Genomic DNA, 19457 nt, shown 5'->3' with positions numbered 1-19457 from the left:
TGTAGAGGAGCATACTTACACTGCATCCGATTCTACTCTAGACTTTAGCCACACACCCTGGGCCAAGAAAATGTTATCCTATTGACTTCAGTGAGGCTTTTCTTTTTCTTTTTAAAGGTAAGATGAATCCATTCTGGACTGGTCTTAGGGGTAGATGAGCTAAGTGTTTGCTGCGTTGAGCTGGGTTACAAAAAGAAGCACTAAAGGTGCAATCTTATGCATGTTTAGACAGAAAAAGAACAGCTCCCAGCATGCCCCAGCCAACCATGCTGGTTAGGGCATGCTGGGAGTTGTAGGATGTTTTCCTGTCTAAATATGCATAGGATTGCACCCCAAATGTGTCTTTAATCCCCCCCCCAAGACTGTACAAACTGTTTGGGTACTACCCTATTTCTTCAATTCTAAGACACACGTTTTTCCCCATATAAACAACATCTCTAAAAATGGGGTGCGCCTTAGAATCGAGGGTGTCTCTTAGGGGTTTTTTTTTTCTGTTGGTGGTACTGAAATTAGTGTGCGTCTTACAATCGATGGCGTCTTACAATCGAAGAAATACAGTAACTTACAAAAACTTCCACCAATTAACTTTAAAGTGTGTTTCTTTTTCCATTTCCAGTTTGATGTCACTCATTCTAGATAAAAAATCAGCAGAATGGTTTTACCTTGAGGTAAAACATTACAAAGCACTAAAAATATTATAAACACTGTAAGCACTATTAAAAATGAAAGTTATAAGCTCAGGTTAATATTTATCCTAGGGCCAGCCCTCCACTGAGGCTAAGAGAACACCTGGCCATGAAGAAATTTGGGTTCTGGTGAATAGCTGTTCATTAGACCTCATTGGTTCTGGGGGTTCACAGGAGCACAATGCAATTAAATATGTAGCGTCTGACATCGGACAGAGAACAACAGGTGCTTCCATCAAAATGATCAAGGAAAATTATGTCAATAAGCAAACAAAGCGAGCGATCCACTTATAGAGAACCATCTCCGTCAAAGAATGGTTGTTTCTTACGTTATTGCAACTTTTCAAACACACCACGGCAAAAAAGAATTTGTGAAACATTTGCTTTGAAAAGTCTTGCTTCCTTTCAACCTTAATTCCAGTATGCATTAAGCTTTCTTTAATTAGCATCACCAGGCCTCCCCCCCCCCCGGGGGGCAACATCATAGCTCTTCCAAGGCCCCCTCTAAAATGTTCCAAAATTCAGTACACTCAGGTCTCCTCCCTCGTGGCATATCGATACGATCCCATCTTGATGACGCCATATCCCTCTTGTGCATTTTTCCGCGTAAGTCTTGCAGTATCCAACACTGGATCGATCCCGGCAGATCAACCCAACCAGCAAGGCGCGCGTGTGCACTTCTACCGAATCGAGACCACTGGGCTACACTAGGGCTGAGTTCGGACGACACACTAATCAACCGGGGGCGGGGGGGTAATAGGAACAAAATGGAAGTCAACCGTTGATGAGGGTGTCGTCCGAACTCAGCCTGGGTGTGACCGTCCGCCCCTTCGAAGGGAAGGAGGAGCAGGAGGCGGAGGCGCTCCTGCCGGCGCTCCCGCCCTCCCCGGCTCGTGGAGCCGAGATCCATGTGCGCCAGCTGCGAGCCCTGCCGCCCCGTGACGCGCTCACTCTCCCTTGCGAGTTTGACAGGAGTCACGACGGGGCTTTTCCCCCCGCAGCTCCGTGGAGGAGGGAGCAGCCGCCGCCGTCTCCGACTCCCCTCGCCTGGACCACCCCTCCGCCCGCGCGCCGGAGAAGCAACGAAGGCGCGCTCCGCCAGCCCACAGACGCGCCGAGACCGACCGGCACCCCTCCGAGCATGTCCGAGCCCAGCGCCCAGACGGCGGCGGCAGACAAGGAGTCCCGAAACCCGGTGGTAGGGCCGCTTTCCTTGCTGGTTTCTCTCATTCTCTCCCCGCCGCCTCATTTCCCTCTCCGCATTGTTCTCTCTCTCTCTCTTATTCTCTCTTTTCCCGACGCCCCTTCCCAACCCCAAACCCCTCTTCTTTTTTGCTTTCCTTCCTGGCTGACCTCCTCCCTGCCCTTGTTTCTCTCTCCCTCCCTCCCTTTTTTGCTTTCCTCGCCAGGCCCAGCTGCTTTTGGGGCTGCGTTGGGGCCGCCTGGAGGAGCCCCTGGGATTCATTAAGGTGCTGGAGTGGGTAAGTTTGCCATCCAGTGCAACTTTTTTTTTACAGGCGCTTTCTATTTCAGAACCGGGAAAAGAGGGGGGGGGGGGATGACGCACGTGCTCAGCAATGCCCCAGTGCAGCTCTAGAAGTTGCAGGAAAGGCAGGGAAGGGGTGTGTGGGTTTATTGGTGGAGGGGGGTGGGTGACTTTCTGGCTATGGGGCCCGGCCGGGCACCCGGGAGGAATAGCCGGGGAGGGAGGGAAGGAAGGAGTGCCCTCTAAGGCAGCCCTTCTATGTGCAAGGAGTCTGGGTTTTTTGGGCTGGGGTATGTACGGAGCTGGCGTTAGCAGCGCTCACATTTCACTCGGGCGGGTTTAACCTTTCTGGAGCTCTGATCCTGCACATACCACGCCTTAACTTGTCCCTGAGCTCACGAATTCTCTCTCTTAGGCTTCCCGAGGGGAGATTAGAAACCCTGGACTTATTTAGTCCCCAGCAAGTGTGGAGAGCCTCCAGGGCTAAGCTTTTCTGTGTATTCCTGGTGAGGATGTGCACCTAGGAGTAGTTGGTTGCCATGAAAATCCCCACATCTCTGCCCATCGCAGAAGTTAGGAAAGCTTTTTCTTTTTAGCAAGGTGGAGAAATTAATGAGCCTTATTAGACCCGAATGTACTCTTATTCTGAAAAGGGAGCACCCATGAAAAAAATTGCTAGGAGCTGTATTGTTATGTTAATCCTACAGCACTCTGGTAACACATTTGTACCAGCATTTACTTTGTCTTAAGCCAATGTTGGCTAAAGAAGTGTCTTCCTTCTTAAGGGAGGAAGACACTTTGACAAAAGAAGATGGTGTTCAGACAACATGCTAAACAAGCAGTCCCCAACCATTTTGGCACCAGGGACCGGTTTCGTGGAAGTCAATTTTTCCACGGAGCGGGGGGGGGGGGGGGTTGAAGGGATGTTTTTGGAAGCCCCTCTGCCCCACCCCCCACTCCAGCGTCCTGGCTTCGCTTTGGCTGGGTGGGCGCCCAGCCGAAGCGAAGCCAGGACGCTGGGGCAGGCGGGCGGCTTCGGAATAGCGCACCCGGAAGTTGCTTTTTCAGAGCGTCTTCCAGCCGGGCACGCCGTTCCGAAGCCCCCCACCCCCGCATCCTGGCTTTGCTTCAGCTGGGCAGGCGAGATGCCCCCCCCCCCGAACCCAGGTATGCTGGGGTGTGTGTGAGTGGGTGTGAAAGCAGCTCTCTCAGGGGACATGTAGCTGATGGCTTTGATTTGGGCAGTTGTGCAAACCAAACCCAGTACTTCCTAAAACATTGAGAAGAATCACGAAGGGACTTGAGTGATAACACAGAGTTGAGCTGACGTCTCTTTTATAGAATTGTGCAGCAGGCTTTGGTAGATTTAGGCTTCAATGTGAAGACACTACAAATGACTTTCCTTACCTATAAACCACACTTTATATTTAATGTTCCATTAAGATACTGTCTGGGAAAATTTCAGATCACTGGTTTTTTTAGCCTAGCTATCTCTCGGTGGCAAAATGGTTGTATGAATCACCCCTAAGAGATTTTCATTTGGCCAACATTTTAAGCATATGTCAAACAAAGAGAATCTTCCATTGTTGGCCTTTTTAGTAAAAAGTATGGGAAACGCTAACCTAAATACACTCTGGGTCGTGAACCAGGTTTTGAGATCTTTTAATAGAACTTTGATAGAATCAATGGCAATGCTTGATTGTAGTAAAAATAACTACTGAAGAGGTATGGTAAAAAAAATAAAAAAGCAGTTTCCATTCTCCTAGGCCATGTTAGGTCCTCTTTTTGCATGTTTTTGTATCATGAGTGTGGGGAAGCATTTGTTGTGGTGCATGACTTGTCCAGGACATCTGTTGTGATGGGGTTATGGTGATAGTATGTTGCTCTAACACAGCATTTTCCTTCCTGTTTAAAAGCTTTTTCTTGCCTGTACTGTTTGCTCCTCACAGTTTTGAGAGATCAGGTAGTGATGCTTGCATTTTCACCTCGTTGGGTTCTTTCCGCCCTTCAGAGATAGTGAATACTTTGAGAGCTATGGTGCTATCATTAGCTACTAAATGAATGCAAACCTCATGGAGTGTAGACACGATTGCATAGTTCATGAGAGAGGAGTCAGGTGAATGGCTAATGAAAAGACTGTAGGAAGGCTAATGAAGAGACTGTAGGAAGGGACTTTTGGCATGATGATCTGTTCCATTTCTTCCAGCAATGTAGGATGGCAAAGTCTTGGCTGTTTGTAAATATATCTGGACATGCTGCACTAGATCAGGGCTTTTTTACGGGGTAGGAACAAGTGAAATCTCAGTAGAAAGAGAGATTATACTCTTGTAGAGTAGTTGCTTCCTTTTTGGACTAATTGTGTGTATTAGCATCTTGTAATTTTTACTTTCATCTTTGTTGTAGTCATGAATAATATGATCAGCTGCAGCTATGGCCCTTACCTCATTTGAATGCATCATTCACATAGCTTTTTCTTTTTCCTGCACTTTTATTTAGACAGTCCAGTTCTGAATTTCTTCATTTGCGATGGTGAAAAAAATGTCCCGTGTTAAAGCTGCATACTTTGCCTCCCAGTGCCATCTTTCACATTTGAGCATCTAATGGTCAGGAAAGTTATATGCAGTGGCGCACCACCTTTAATTCTAATAGCTGAGCTGTGGCTGGACCTGATGTTTTGCTGTCTACCTGTGCCATCCAAGTGTCATAATGCAGCATGATACCAAAGCTGGAGCAAGTGCCTGGTCAAGGTCTGCCTCCTTCTGGACCAACTTAAAAGGCCTATACCTTAAAAGTCCTATATGGCCCCTGCGTTATTATGCATTGTATAGGAGGCTTCTGGTGTCTAATTCTTGTTTTGAGGGTGCATTGTTTGAGTCAGAACTGACCAAACACCTCTGTCCCATTCTCTGATTTATCATTAACTGCCTTCTTGTGCTTCTTGAAAAGTCCCTTGTCAAGCTCCTTCTCGTTTTCTCTTATATTGTGCAAAATCAGGCAATCCAAAGAAAGTTTATATAGTAATGATGATGAAACTTATCAAAGTGAGATTAGATTGCAGTCCAACTTTGGTTCTCTACCACAAACAACACCTGTGTTCATGTACCTCTCATTCTTGGGGCCCTGTGGTTTTTGTTGGGCCTTGCTGAATATAAGTGCACGTAGAGCTCTTGATCAGAACAATGTGCTAAACTGGAATAACCCTAATTTAGAGAGACTGAGAGTTTTGGACATGTATTTATGATGCAGCAACTTTTGCTTTTGGATTAATTCTATGAAGCTTTGGGTCACTGGTACTGAGACTAAAAACTATTGATGGATGGAACAACTATTCATTGGCCTATAGTAGGTGGTGAATGTAGGCCAAACCATTTTTTAATCTTTAATGCTGATTGACCTCTTTCAATTGTCTTACCAGTGAATCAAAGAATGGAATGAACTCCTGAGATTCAACAACCAATCTTTGTTATATCTAAGGGTCCCAGCACTGCCTGGTTTGCTGCAGAGGGGAAGAAATTCCAGGTTGCCTATTTTATTTGGTACATTTTCTTTCATAGTTTAGAGGCAGTTCTGAGCTTACCTCTGACAATATTTTCTTTCATACCCCCAAAGATCTAGGTGGCAAGCCCTTTAAAACAACAACAACAATTTTTAATTATCTTGAGAGTGTTTATTCAGAATAAAATAGTGAGAAAAGTCACTTGTCATCTGCAGTTTTTTCTTGATTTAATCTGCCAGATTTGCACATCACTTGATGTGGATGTGCATTGGAACATTGATATTATGGCTTGCATGCAAAATGATCTGATTAATGCAATGCTGGGCCTTTATGATTCCTAAAATAAATCTGGGTGGTTGTGTGTGATTTCTGAGGGCTTAGTTCATAGTAGTTGGTGAACCCAGATTTGTTGTCTTGCATGGAGTGTCTGTTCCACTGCTTGTTACCAACTGGAACGCATTTAGTTCTGAACCCCTCTGCTTTTTTTTCTCCAGCTGTTTGCCATTTTTGCATTTGGAGCCTGTGGTTCTTTCAGTGCAGAAACAGGGGCTACTGTGAAATGCAATGCGGAGCCTAAAGAGACGACTGCTATCATTGTGCAGTTTGGATATCCTTTCAGGTAAATGAGAGTCTTGCCGAGTACTAATTTAGGCAATACCATGTGAAGCTGAATATTGTAGCTCAGTCTTCCCACAACCTGATGCCCTACAGATGTTTTGGACTACAACTCCCAGCATTCCTGACCATTGGTCATGTTGGCTGGGAATGATGGAAGTTGCAATCCAAAACATGTGGAGGATACCAGTTTGGTGAAAGCTGATGTAACTAATACCTCTTGATTTTGAAAAAATAATAATGGCTACAATTCTATTTCTAAGGCTTCATTGTACTTCTGTTTGACTATTTCATTTAAAATTTCTTTAAATGAAACTTTTTCAGTGCTACGCGCTACTTTAACTTGAGTTGCAGGCTATTTTTCAAGACATTCCTATAGGCTCGTCCTGAAGTTTTTAACTATTGACTCAAAATATATTGGTCTTAAAGTTGAAAGAATAGCACCACTTACTGGAATGACTGTTAGAATCTTCTTTGTGCTGGCTGAGATCCAGAGAACCCCTTTAGTCATGTAAAAGTGCTCGGACATGTTTAGTAGGATATCTGATTTAAACAGCACACACATACAGACACTTTGAGCTGCTTTTGGTTTCAAAAGTGGTTTGCCATACAGCATGAAGAGCTGCTGTTCAGGAAACACAAGCCCAACTCCCCTTGGGTTCATGGAACTAGTTACGTGATTCTTTGGATACTTTCACTGCCTCCTAGCACAAAGGGCCCGTTTGGAAGACACCTTAAACCACAGCTTTAACCATGGTAAATAAAGCTTTTTGCTTTATTTACCATGGGTTAAGGTGTCTTTTGAACACAGCCCGGCTTTCTGGCTTAACCACTGCGGTTAAAGCCATGGTTTAAGGTGTCTTCTGAACAGGGCCAAAGAAGTTTAGGAATGTTGTCATAGAGGAATATTGTTCAGCTAAGAGGCAAACTCGGTTTTGCCATAATATGAATTATATCTCCGCCATTGTTCATAAGCTAGCAAAAAGAAAAGTGACCTTTGGATCTTTGATGGGTGAAGCAGTCATTTGCTAAATTTGCACAGAAATCATGGTAGTTAAAGCAGCATACATCTGATCAATTCCTTGCAAGTTCTAAAGAGGGGTGAACTATTTAGGTTAACCAGACAAAGGAGCTGTTAGCATTTCTGATACCTTTAGCTGTGCAAGGCTATGTAAGCATCATAGGTGGAACAGATGTTGCGGTCAGAGGATACAGGGGAACCTAAAGGTCACAATGGGATGTAGGGAAGAAGGCAGTCTCTTAGATTAGGGTTGGGTAAATTGTGACCCTCCAGATATTTTGGCCTGCAGCTCCCAACATCCCTCATCATTGGCTATGCTAGCTAGAACTGCTGGGAGTTTTACTCCAAAACATCTGGAGAAATGGCACTGACATGCAGTTCTTTTGTGATCTACAGAGAACTTTATGGATGATCCAAATGTTAATTCAAATGTTTTAGCTTCTGAGCAATGAGTTGGTAAAAATGTGGCCTTCTATTTAAGCTTTTCTTGTTTTCCTATTGGGCAGATCTCTTCGGTTCTATTTTGACAACTGGCAATCACTCTTCCTCTCCCCCAAGACACCAGAACCTCCTAGGGGAGTCCCTCTGCCCCCGGCATTCCCCCCAACTAGTGGCCCCTTCCCTGTGGAACTCCCTGCCCCTGGAGGTCAGGCAGGTGCCAACACTTGGCTTCTTCTGGTGCCTCTTGAAAACAGCCCTGTTTCGAGAAGTCTTCCTCAACTGACTAGCCACTGTCTTTCTGGTTCCTTTGTTTGAAATTGAACAATTTTAATTTTCTTTTTTCATCATCTTTCTTTTACAGTTTATACCTATGTTGACCGCTCTGGAATCTGTTTATAGATATTGAGCGGTATAGAAATATTTTTAATAAATTAATAAACAAACTAGGCGCCCTTTAAAGTGAAGCATCACCTTCTCCAGCTTGCCCAAATTGCAGTCATTTTAAATGGTCAGGTGCATGGAAGTCCTTTGTTGGAGGCAACTTGCTACATCGGCACCCTGAGGGGATGAGGGCTCTCTCAATACAATAGCACCGCCTTCTTGGGTGTTTCCATCTGCCTTGGGACTTTTATTTCACTAAGAGCCCCCTTTTTTATTTGAATGCACGGTATTGTATTTCAAATGATACTTGGAGTGGTGGCAACCTCATTTAGGACTGAAAGTCAAGGTTAAAAATATACAATGTAATTAAAAGCTGGTAAGAGCAGAGCTTTCTAAAGGCAATTCCACTGGCATGTTTAGCAAATGTGCACTATTTCTTTATTATATGCCCTCTGGGTGGATTACAAACAGGTAAAAGTCTAAAACAGTTAAAAATATAAAATACAATAGAAATATTTAAAAGAATAAAATACAATGCTCTGCTGTGCTAAACAACAAAGGTGTCAATAAAACAGCCTTAAAAATCTAGAACAAGATCCCTGTACTTATTACTGCTATTTTAAATAATATAGCAGAAATGTGTCATCTGAACATATCCAAAACAGTGAATTATAGCACAAAACCCCTGCACTGGTGGTCATTTCCACTCCTGAAATCAGCGCTGCAGTGCCAAATTGTGGTTAGGGGGAGCTGCAGTCAGGCCAGTAATGTACCTGCGAATTCTGAATGCTCTCTAACTTGCTTTGGGAGGAAGGGGAATGTCCTTCCTTGCAAACTGAAAAGCAGCAGCTGACCTGACATATCTGTCATCAGTTGAGAGACATATAAACAGCTCAAATACATTATAAAAGTTTTCTTTTCTTTTTTTCTTTTCTTTTTTGCTGCACACTCTCTGCCTCTCTCCAAGTCTTAGTGATCAGTGCATTGGAGACAAATGTTTGCAGCTTTCAGCACTTGCTACTTCCAAAAATAAAAGACTGGATTAGATTGTGGGTGGCATTCCTAGGTCCTTTTGGGCATGCTGGATGAGGAGAAGATTACCTTTACTCGAGAGCAAGTCATCAGCAATAGTCAAGGCATTGTACGTTAATGACTTGTTAGATGTGTAGAAACGAGACCAAAGTTGGAATGAAATCAATCCTGTGCTCGTTGTATGAAAGATGTGAACATGGTTATATCTCTGTGCATCTTTGCCTCCCTGCCAACATCTGATAGCTATAAATAGAGGCATGTCTGTGAAGTCTATTGAAATGCCTTTGACGAGGAGGAGAACAAATTGGGAACGGTGGTTGTGGTGCTGTTGGTGGCAGCACAGAACAAAATATCTGGTGAACATTCTCTTGAAAAAATATAAATTATTGTGTATGGCTTGAGACGTTCTTTAGTTGGAGGAGGTCTTTGCTCCCATCCTTTGAGACAGTCTTGCTACTTGAGAACTAGATTATGTACGGTTATGGACAGAAAATGTGTGTTTTGGCAAATCATTACACCCTGGTCACATCTTCATTGCATGCAACCATGTGCTGTCTGGTGATGTTGATTAATTTGGATCCCTTAGATCCCTGCTTTAAATTGTAACTTATGAACTTAAAAATGTCTTTCTTATAACTTTTCAAAGAGATGTGTTCAACATACAATTCATTAAAAGAAAATGTAGAAATAGAAGTGGAACCATTTTAACCAATCTCTGTTGAAGCCATGTATTATGTATACATTTTTCCATTTTATAAAAGCCACCTTTTTATTTTCCTGCTAAATCCTCAGTTGGTTTCTGTGGACTCGAGTTTATTAAAACCAGTGGTATAGTTTCTTATAACCTATAATGGATTCGATCTGGCACACCTAGGCAGATTTTGACTTTGGGGTCAGTAAATTCTCAGTTTTATATTGGAGGCCGGGGATCAAACTATAGAATGTCTGATTACAATACCAGCCTGGTTCAAATGGCACAAGTGGAAAGAGGCTGAAGGCTATTTATATGCAGAGCACCACTGAAGTTATACAACCTGATAGCAGCTAGGTGGAGAGCTGTGATAGCTCTTCTTAGTGACCAAAAGCTATATCCATACAGCTAATACTTCTCCAATTTCTATCAACCACTTCATATGCCTGGTCTCTTTCCAGAGGGATACATACACTTATGTTGCATTTTCATAGAGCTCTAGCCAAGCCAATTTCCTCCATAATATTGATGCAGCAATTCTATGCAACATCATAGTCATTGCTTTAGGGAGCTGGCAGTCTAAGGTGAAAAACGGATCCTACTTGGTGTTAGCTGCTTGAGCAGACTCTGGCTTTGTTCGCACAGAACAGTAAGCCAGGATTTGTGAATGAGCTGCATCCTTGTGCATACAGCCTCTTTGCTTCTGCTGACACGAGTGGCTTAACTAACTAGAAAACAAAAGTGTAACAGGATGTTCCAACTAGGATCCTGGTTTGTTGCATCATTTAAAGACAGGATTGCTTGGATCAACAAGCCAGGATTCTGGGTTTGGATGTCAGGATTCACCAGATAGGTATAAAATTCTGGTTTACCAATCTATGCAAAGAAAGCAGTAAATTTCCAGGATAGCTATGTCAGGCATAGACTACCTAATGTGCTGACAATCTTGGTAGCAAGCTGATTGAATAACATGGCAGTAAGTGTTCTTAAGCTTGCCTGCCTGTACTCCAAAGCTGAAGTATGCACTAGAAACAGAAAAGCAGCATCTCCTTGTTTTAAGAAAAAAGGTCACGTAGGACATGGAAAAACGTTTGTTCTACTCACATATCTTTTTAAAGTTAGATCAGTGCGAAAGAGGGTTGCTCCTTCAGGCTAAGAATGAGATGTGCACTCAATGCTGGATGGGTAGGGAAGGCTCAGCCTGTCACCAGCTCTGAGATACATGTTTTGCTGAGGTTAAGTGGAGGCCCAGATTGCTCTCTAAAGTGGGAAGAGGGACATAGGCTGGAGTCAGACTATAGTTAAGAGGGTCCCGCCCCCCGAGATCTGGAAGTTAGATCAAGTTAGCAATTTGAAAAAGGGGAATGTATACATTCATCTAACTTCCATCTCTGAAATTTTTTTAAACCTACCAATTCTGTTTGACCCAAAGTGGGAGTGGCACAAAAGAAATGTGTATTCATCATGGGAGTCCATGGGGCAGTATCCAACACTGCTGGTCTATTATGCTATCGACTTATCCCCTAATGCAAGAGACCTCTAGTGGTACGTCAGTAGCACAAGCTGGCACAGTGAGTTTTCTGGGGAAACTGCGCTATGGTGTATTGGTATACTGCTAGAGGTTACTTGTGCTCACGGTATGTCAATAGCATAAGCCAACTGGCAGTGTTGAATGCTGTCTACTGCCTTTCCCAAAGTACTTTCATCTTGCTTAAAAACGTATTGTTTGTCTCCAGCCTGATTCCTGTTTGTCAGAGGTGTCTTGTGGCCTAATTCCCCAGTGCCAGATATTTAAAGTATGCTAAACGGTTTGTTTGTTTCCTTCCCCCTCTTCTTAATCTTGACCAGGTTGTACAAGGTTCCCTTTGATATGCCAGACTGTGCTGAAGGGTCTACTGCTAAACGGGCACTGCATCTCATGGGAGACTTTTCAGCACCTGCCGAGTTCTTTGTGACCTTGGGCGTTTTTTCTTTCCTGTATACCATGGCAGCTCTTGCAGTCTATCTACGATTTCACTCCCTCTACAAAGAGGATAAGAGGCTACCCTTTGCGGTAAGATCTCCCTTTGCTCATTGAGATTTAGGCCCCGTGTGAAAAAAGGCTGCAATCCTATGCAAGCTTACCATGGGCTTATCTACACCAAGCAAGATATTCCACTATGAAAGCGGTATATAAAAGGCAGGAGCCACACTACGGCTTTATAGCGGTATTGAAGTGCACTGACAACTGTTGGGGCTCATTGACACAGACCACATACTGCTTTCATACCATTTTCATAGTATTATATGCTGCTTGGTGTAGATGTGTCATGGGCCCCAACAGTTGTCAGTGCACTTCAGTAGCACTATAAAGCAGTAGTGTAGATCCTGCAGTGCACTGCAATATTGCTATAGTGTGGCTCCTGCCTTTTATATACCACTTTCATAGTGGAATATCCTGCTTGGTGTAGCTGAGCCCCATGAAGTAAGCTCAATTGAAAACAATTCAACTGACTTCTGAGTAAACTTGTATCGGATTGCACTGAAAGTGGCTACGGGATTAAAGGCGATTCTTAATTCAAATGGGAAATGCTCTGCTTTACACTTCACTTTTTGATTGTTCTTGGGGCACTGTCACACCAATGACCAATTTATACAAACTATCCATGCTGAAGTGAAGTGCCATTAAGCTCTTCTCTCTTGAGGGACATGTACAGCCACTTGAATTGTGATGGTTGCATATCACTTGTATGTACTTCCAGAGAATACTGGGTAGCTGTTCGAAATTGGACATGGATATTTTGGAACACTTAAATCAACATGTAAAGGGCCCAAGAGATTGGATGGCGGGATAGCCCAGCATCTAGATTCCTCAATGTCTGATGGTTTGGACAGAACAGGGAGAGCAGTTGTGTTCCGAGATGGAGCCATTGCAATCTTTTTTGGGTAAAAAATATGTTTAAAACAATTTAATCAAGATCAAATAACAAAACCCATATAATAAATACTGCAGCATCAAATCCAATTACTGTCCTTTAAAAATAAACAAATCCAACTTACTCAACCGGAATTTATTATTCCAAAATACAATAAAGGGAAACTACCTAAATGAAAAACTAAAAAAAAAAAATCTCCATTTCGTCTATATACCACATCAGTTGATCTATCTATACTCCATACTTAAATAACCATTCTCTTGTACTTGGAATTTTGGCCACTCTCCAGTGTCTTGCCAAAACAATCTTGGCTGCAATTAGTAAAACGATAAGCAAAACCGGATTTACATTTGGGACATCTATTATATGATTAAACAAGATGACTAATGAATCTAGTCTCATTTCACCCCAGTTATTTGCTCAATCTTGTTTAAAATATGAGTCCAATAGCTTGTACCATAGGAAAAATCCATAAAATACAAGCAAAAGCTGCATCTAATTCTCCACATTTCCAACAGCTGGTATTATTAGTCCTGGAAATTCTATTGTCTTTTCAGTGTCATATACCATGGCTGAAAAATGATTTTTATTTGGGCTTCTTTTAATGTAGTGTACACTGAAAATTGTTTAATATTATCAAATGCCTTTTGCCAAACCCTTTCTTTTATCACAACCCCTAAATCTTCTATATTAAGCCTGTTCAGACTACACGCTAAGCCATGGTTATGCTGCTAACCCTTTTGCAGCAAATGGTAAGTGAGCATGTTTAAACTGTGGTTCTGTAGCCACCATAGTTAAGAATGTTTCACATGGCATGCTAAGTCATGGTTCACATGGCATGCGAAGCTATAATGTTTAGCTCAAAATGTTTAACCACAGTGGCTTCTCATATTGTCTGGACAGGGTCATTGACTTATAAGTTTCCTTAACTTTATGGAGGGAGCAATCAAGTGTCTCCACCCCCACCCTCCCACACTCCACCCAACAGCATCTGAGGGACACATAGGATTTTTGGGTTTCTGGGCTCCAAGGTCAGAAACATGTCTCCAACCTTGGAGCCCAGAAATCATGCCCCACCCCTTTTGTAGGCAGCATGGCTCTAGCTACACATCCGCCCTCGGAAACAGAGCACAGAGATGAGAAAAGGGGGCATTCCCAGGGGAGAGGAGACTTGGGCTGCAGCCATACGACGTTTCCTATTACCATCCCAGCCTCCTATTCTTCCTGTCCTGAAGCCTCTGCTAGATGGGTGAAATTGCCTGTCTAGCAGAACTGTTGGAAAGTGGAAGCAAAGGTTGCTTCTGCGCTCCAGCTGACCTGCACTGACTACTCGGTAACCCCTGGGTTCGGAGGCTGCTGACTGTCTTCATAGGATTGTGCTCTAAGAGACATAATGTTGTGTCTCAGCTTGAGATAGAGCAGGAAGGAGGAACAGCTAAGCCTGGGAGCATTTGAGGAGTGGCTTTTCTTCAGCAACAGGCAGAAGCTGGCTGCAGGCAAATGCAGCTGACTGCAATCCCTAATCACCACCATCCCTATTTAAATCCAAAGTATCTGTCCAAAACTGGGTCAACCGTACTGTTAGAGCAGTACGACAATGGAACCAGTTACCTAAGGAGGTTGTGGGCTCTCCCACACTAGAGGCATTCAAGAGCAGTTGGACGACCATCTGTCAAGTATGATTTAGGGTGGATTCCTGCATTGAGCAGGGGGTTGGACTTGATGGCCTTACAGGCCCCTTCCAGCTCTACTATTCTATGATTCTATGAAATCAGAAAAGCATCAAGGCGTAATCAAAGTCCAGTCCAAGGTGAGGTTAGGTCCAGGCAAGGTTCAGGAGCTGGTAGGCAAGGAACAAGGGCAAAGGCAGGGAAGAACAACAATTGCTTCCAGCACTGCTCAGAGGTCCTTGCATGTCTTAAAAAGGGATGGTGGTGATTAGGTATTGCAGTCAGCTGCATTCACCTGCAGCCAGCTTCTGCCTGTTGCTGGAGAAAAGCCACTCCTCAAACGCTCCCAGGCTCAGCTGTTCCTCCTTCCCGCTCTATCTCAAGCTGAGGCACAACACATAAGCAGTTGTGTTTTGAAATGGCGCTTATAGTGGTTTTGTCTGTTTTTCTTCCCCCCAGGACTTCTGCGTGACCGTCTCATTTACCTTTTTCTGGTTAGTGGCATTTTCAGCCTGGGGCAAGGGCCTCTCAGATGTGAAAGGAGCTACACGTCCTTCCAGCCTCATTGCTGCCATGTCAGTGTGTCAACTCAAAACAGCGGTGTGCAATGCTGGGGCCACACCTTCTATGGGTCTGGCCAACGTCTCTGTGGTAAGAGCGGACTAGGATATAAGGTTGTGTAGTTTGGGGGAGGAAATGGTAGGGCTTCAGCTGCACTGGGCCGGATGTGTATAGCTCCATGTACTTTAATAGGGCTCAGTCAGTTGGACACCTGAGACCCATGCAAGCTTTTAAGCTCCACAGAGCTCTTCAGTGAGAAAAAGAATGTCTAAAGCAGCAGCAGTAGGCAACCTCTGTGGGCCCATAGGCACATGTGGAAATTTGAGAAACTGTCCTGGGCAACACCATAAAATGCTTGCCATGGGAGGTATAGCTAGTCACTGTGTAGCCCGGAGGCTATACCAGAAATGAAGATAGTAGCTGCTGGAGGCCCTCTCTTTGCTTTGACGTGATCTCAGATGTTGGTAAGAAAATGTGTTAATTAAAAAAAGAAGAAGTGGAAGCTGTAGGACACCTTAGTAGGCACCAGGAAAGGTGCCTGGGGCGCATTGGTGCTCACGAGCACCATGTTGCCTACCCCTGATACTGATGCTAAAGATAGTGAAACAAGCATTGTAGTCTTTCCAAATAGTGTCCACACTGTATGATTGCCAGAATAAGAGCTGCCAACAGTAGAGAACTACCTGAATGTTAACATTAAAACAAAAACAAAAGACAATGCATCCTTAGAGCAAGAACAAATCTTGCCCTTTGTCATCTGTTCAGCAATGAAAACTTTATACCCACTTGTACTGAGTAGAAAAGATCCGACTCTTTTTTTCATTTTCAATTTTTCTAGAGGATTGGTGACATTATCTATCATCACCATTGCACTTTCTTTCCTCTTGCAAGGAACTGAAGGTGGCTTACATGGTCGTCATGCTCTTCATTTATACTCACAGCACTCCTGTGTGGTAGGTTAGGCTAAGAGTCAGTGGCTGGCCCAAGTCACCCAGGCTAGTGCGGAAATAACAGGTTCTTCATCGTGGTCTCTATGCATCACACGCGGAGACTGCACCTGCGCGGAGACTGGAACCGGAACCTCTACTAGCTAGGCAAAACGTTTTAGGCGGGAACCCCTCCCCCACGCTACCGCGCATGTTCCCGGAGTTCTCGCCCTTGCCTCAGTTCTTCGTCGTCCGCCATTGTGCTCAGACTGAAGAAACCTATCTCTAGCGTTTCTCCCCTTTTTTCAAATATTCTTCTCAGATCTCTCTGTAGATAGTTCTTTCTTCTTCTCTCGCTCGAAGTTACTATTCCCCCTAAAAAAATATATATATATTAAAATATTAGTTGAGTTTTTACAATCTCCTCAAAGCAATCTCTGGGTCGTGGGCGCCTTCAGGCGCATGGCAGTAAAAGCGCTGTTTCGGAAGTGTGTGAACTGTGGGTCAAAGCTCCCACCAACGGACGGACATTCTTTGTGCGTTCTCTGCCTCGGTGAAGGACACAGGGTGGAGTCTCGCCACCATTGTATGGCCTTCACAAAGCAGACGAGAAAAAATCGTGCAGATAGACTAACTGAAGGTGGCTTACGTGGTCGTCATGCTCTTCATTTATACTTACAGCACTCCTGTGAGATAGGTTAGGCTAAGAGTCAGTGGCTGGCCCAAGTCACCCAGGCTAGTGAGGAAATAACAGGTTTCCTGACTCCCAGTCCGACACTCTAACCACTATATCGCACTGGCTCTCTATAATTTTTTGTTTTTTGTTTTTAAATATTTATAGTCTGCCCAAGGTGGCAAACAACCATCTAAATAGAAAATTAAATAATGTAAAGTTATATTTAAAGCTTTGCAATTCCAAAAAAATGGCTTCTGAAATTTAAAAAACACAGAAAAACAGTATATTTCAAAATAGATAGTACAAAGCAACTTCCAAAGCCATATTTATTTATTTATTTATTATTTATTTATTACATTTTTATACCGCCCAATAGCCGAAGCTCTCTGGGCGGTTCACAAAAATTAAAACCATAATATAACAACCAACAGGTTAAAAGCACAAATACAAAATACAGTATAAAAAGCACAACCAGGATAAAACCACGCAGCAAAATTAATATAAGATTAAAATACAGCGTTAGGACAGTAAAATTTAAATTAAAGTTAAAATTAAGTGTTAAAATACTGAGAGAATAAAAAGGTCTTCAGCTGGCGACGAAAAGAGTACAGTGTAGGCGCCAGGCGGACCTCTCTGGGGAGCTCATTCCACAGCCGGGGTGCCACAGCGGAGAAAGCCCTCCTCCTAGTAGCCACCTGCCTCACTTCCTTTGGCAGGGGCTCACGGAGAAGGGCCCCTGTAGATGATCTTAAGGTCCGGGCAGGTACATATGGGAGGAGACGTTCCTTCAAATAACCTGGCCCCAAACCGTTTATGGCTTTAAATGTCAATGCCAGCACTTTGAATCGGGCCTGGACCTGGACTGGCAGCCAATGAAGTTTTAAAAGGACTGGCAATAAAACAGCAGCATGTCTAGTAAAAACACATCATTTAAAAGCCACAGGTAGTTTTTCAAAAGGCTTTATGAATACCAAGACAGAAGGGCCATAGTATATCCCTTGGAAAGGGCTTCTGTGTATTAGGAGCTTATTGCTCTTGTTCCTAATTGCATTGCTCTGTTTTAAGTTCTGTGGGTTTAAGTCTCGACAGTCTTTGACTAAAAGACAGTATAGAAATAATTTTAGGGTGCATTTAGGGACAGAAAAAAGCTACGACTTCCAGCATGCCCCAGCTAGCAATGCTGGCTGGGGCATGCTGGGAGTTGTAGGACTTCCCCCACACACATCTAAACATGCATAGGATTGTGCCTTTAATAAATAATAAAAGGTGGGTCAATGCGCAGGTCTTCCAGTGTTGATTTCAAAGCACGGAAGGGCTTACATACTGCTTCACACAGGGTTGCAAGATTAAGCTGTACACAATGGATTCTAATACAGCTTTCCCCCAACCTGCTGCCCTCCAGATGTGTTAGACTGCAACTCACAGGATTCCCAGCTGGTACTGGGGTGTTGGGGAAGACTGCTCTAATATATGCAATGCTGCCTACTTCAGCAGCAGGAGAGCAGCAGCTGGAGAACAGACAAACAGTCAGGGCATTTAACTTAAGGCCACATTCATTTGTCATGGATTAATTGCTTTTAAATTAACTTTCAACCTTGATTCAGTTCTTGAGTTCACAAATATGGGTGACAATCCCCACTATGTAGAAATGTCCATTGAAAACTGGAATAATTTTGCCATTTTACCATTCTTATATTATAGTGAGGACTTGAACAAAAGGAGAGTGAAGGGCATTAAGGAGGAACGCGGCTGATCTTGTGTGAGCTTTTGAGTCTATACATACTCTGCTTGGACGTCTTGTACTTTACTAACTATGCACTTCTCTCTTCCTTTCACAGCTGTTTGGCTTTGTCAACTTTATACTGTGGGCTGGAAACTGCTGGTTTGTTTTTAAAGAGACCCCTTGGCATGCACAAGCCACCAACAAGGAAAGTTCTGCTGAACAAGGAGCTGTCGATAAGCAATAAGGAACCTTCCCCCTCACTCCTGAAGCCTCCTCTTCCCCCACCAAGAACAGACAGTGCCTCGTCTTGCCTACCTGCTCATCCCATTTCACAGCAGGGCAGGAAATGTGCCTTCTTTGCCATCTCTGCTGCCGTCCAGCAGTCATACTGGCTTCCCTTTGTGGCTGTTACAGGATGCCTTCCTCCAGCTGAAATCAGGGGTCCTTTTGTGGTCCTAGATACACAGACCATACATGGTGACAACAGAACTCTTCTTCATTTGGATTTTTCTTAAAAAGTATAAATGTATGTTATGGTACATTGTAACTTTGCTCACCAGTCCTACGGTGTGTGTGGCATTGTTTCTTCACAGCCTCTTTTGACCAGTTTACAAAGGAGAAAAACCAGGTAGAGTTGGATAAGGGCATAGAAAGAACTCAGACATTAGTGCCACAGAACTTGGAGCATCTAGGCGCCTTTGAGAGTAAGTACACTTTCTGCTCTGCCATGGAAATAAAAGCAGAAATACCAACTTTCCATCTGGCTTAGCAGCAAAATAAAGGAGAAAAATTAAGGGAATATTTTTACCTTTGATACATTGGAAGGAAGGAATGGATTGTGTTGCATAATGGAGTATGAATGTGCTGAACATCTCTCTCTCTCTCTTCTCCCTTTAAACTCAATTGGATTAAAGCTTAAGATGCTGTTTGCCAGCAGGTGGCTAGTTCATCTTTGCATGGCAAAGGTCTGGTGGTTCTTCTCTTTTATCTCTGGTTGTACAAAGATGTACACTGTGTCTATGCTGAGCCACAAGTACTGACTCCTGCCAGTGTGAGCTGTTTAGCAGCTGCTGGCCTCTGCATCCCTATACACATAGCGGATGCAAACCCTTCACTATGTCGAATAAAACTTCTATT

At 43.6% G+C, this 19457-nt stretch overlaps 1 protein-coding gene across 1 annotated transcript; it reads left to right on the top strand.

Annotated features, from left to right (window-relative positions):
- Positions 1-1776: 1776 nt before the first annotated feature.
- SYPL2 (synaptophysin like 2) lies at positions 1777-19172 on the top strand. The gene is made up of 6 exons (XM_063140667.1): positions 1777-1884; positions 2096-2167; positions 6163-6287; positions 11698-11902; positions 14894-15085; positions 18436-19172. The coding sequence occupies exons 1-6, from the start codon at positions 1828-1830 to the stop codon at positions 18562-18564; spliced, it is 780 nt and encodes a 259-aa protein (XP_062996737.1). The 5' UTR covers positions 1777-1827; the 3' UTR covers positions 18565-19172.
- The last annotated feature ends 285 nt before the right edge of the window (positions 19173-19457 follow it).

Source organism: Elgaria multicarinata, chromosome 1, assembly GCF_023053635.1.
Source record: "Elgaria multicarinata webbii isolate HBS135686 ecotype San Diego chromosome 1, rElgMul1.1.pri, whole genome shotgun sequence".
NCBI classification, from domain to species: domain Eukaryota; kingdom Metazoa; phylum Chordata; class Lepidosauria; order Squamata; family Anguidae; genus Elgaria; species Elgaria multicarinata.
Note: the sequence above shows the minus strand (reverse complement) of the source record. Positions and strands in the feature narration are given on the sequence as shown.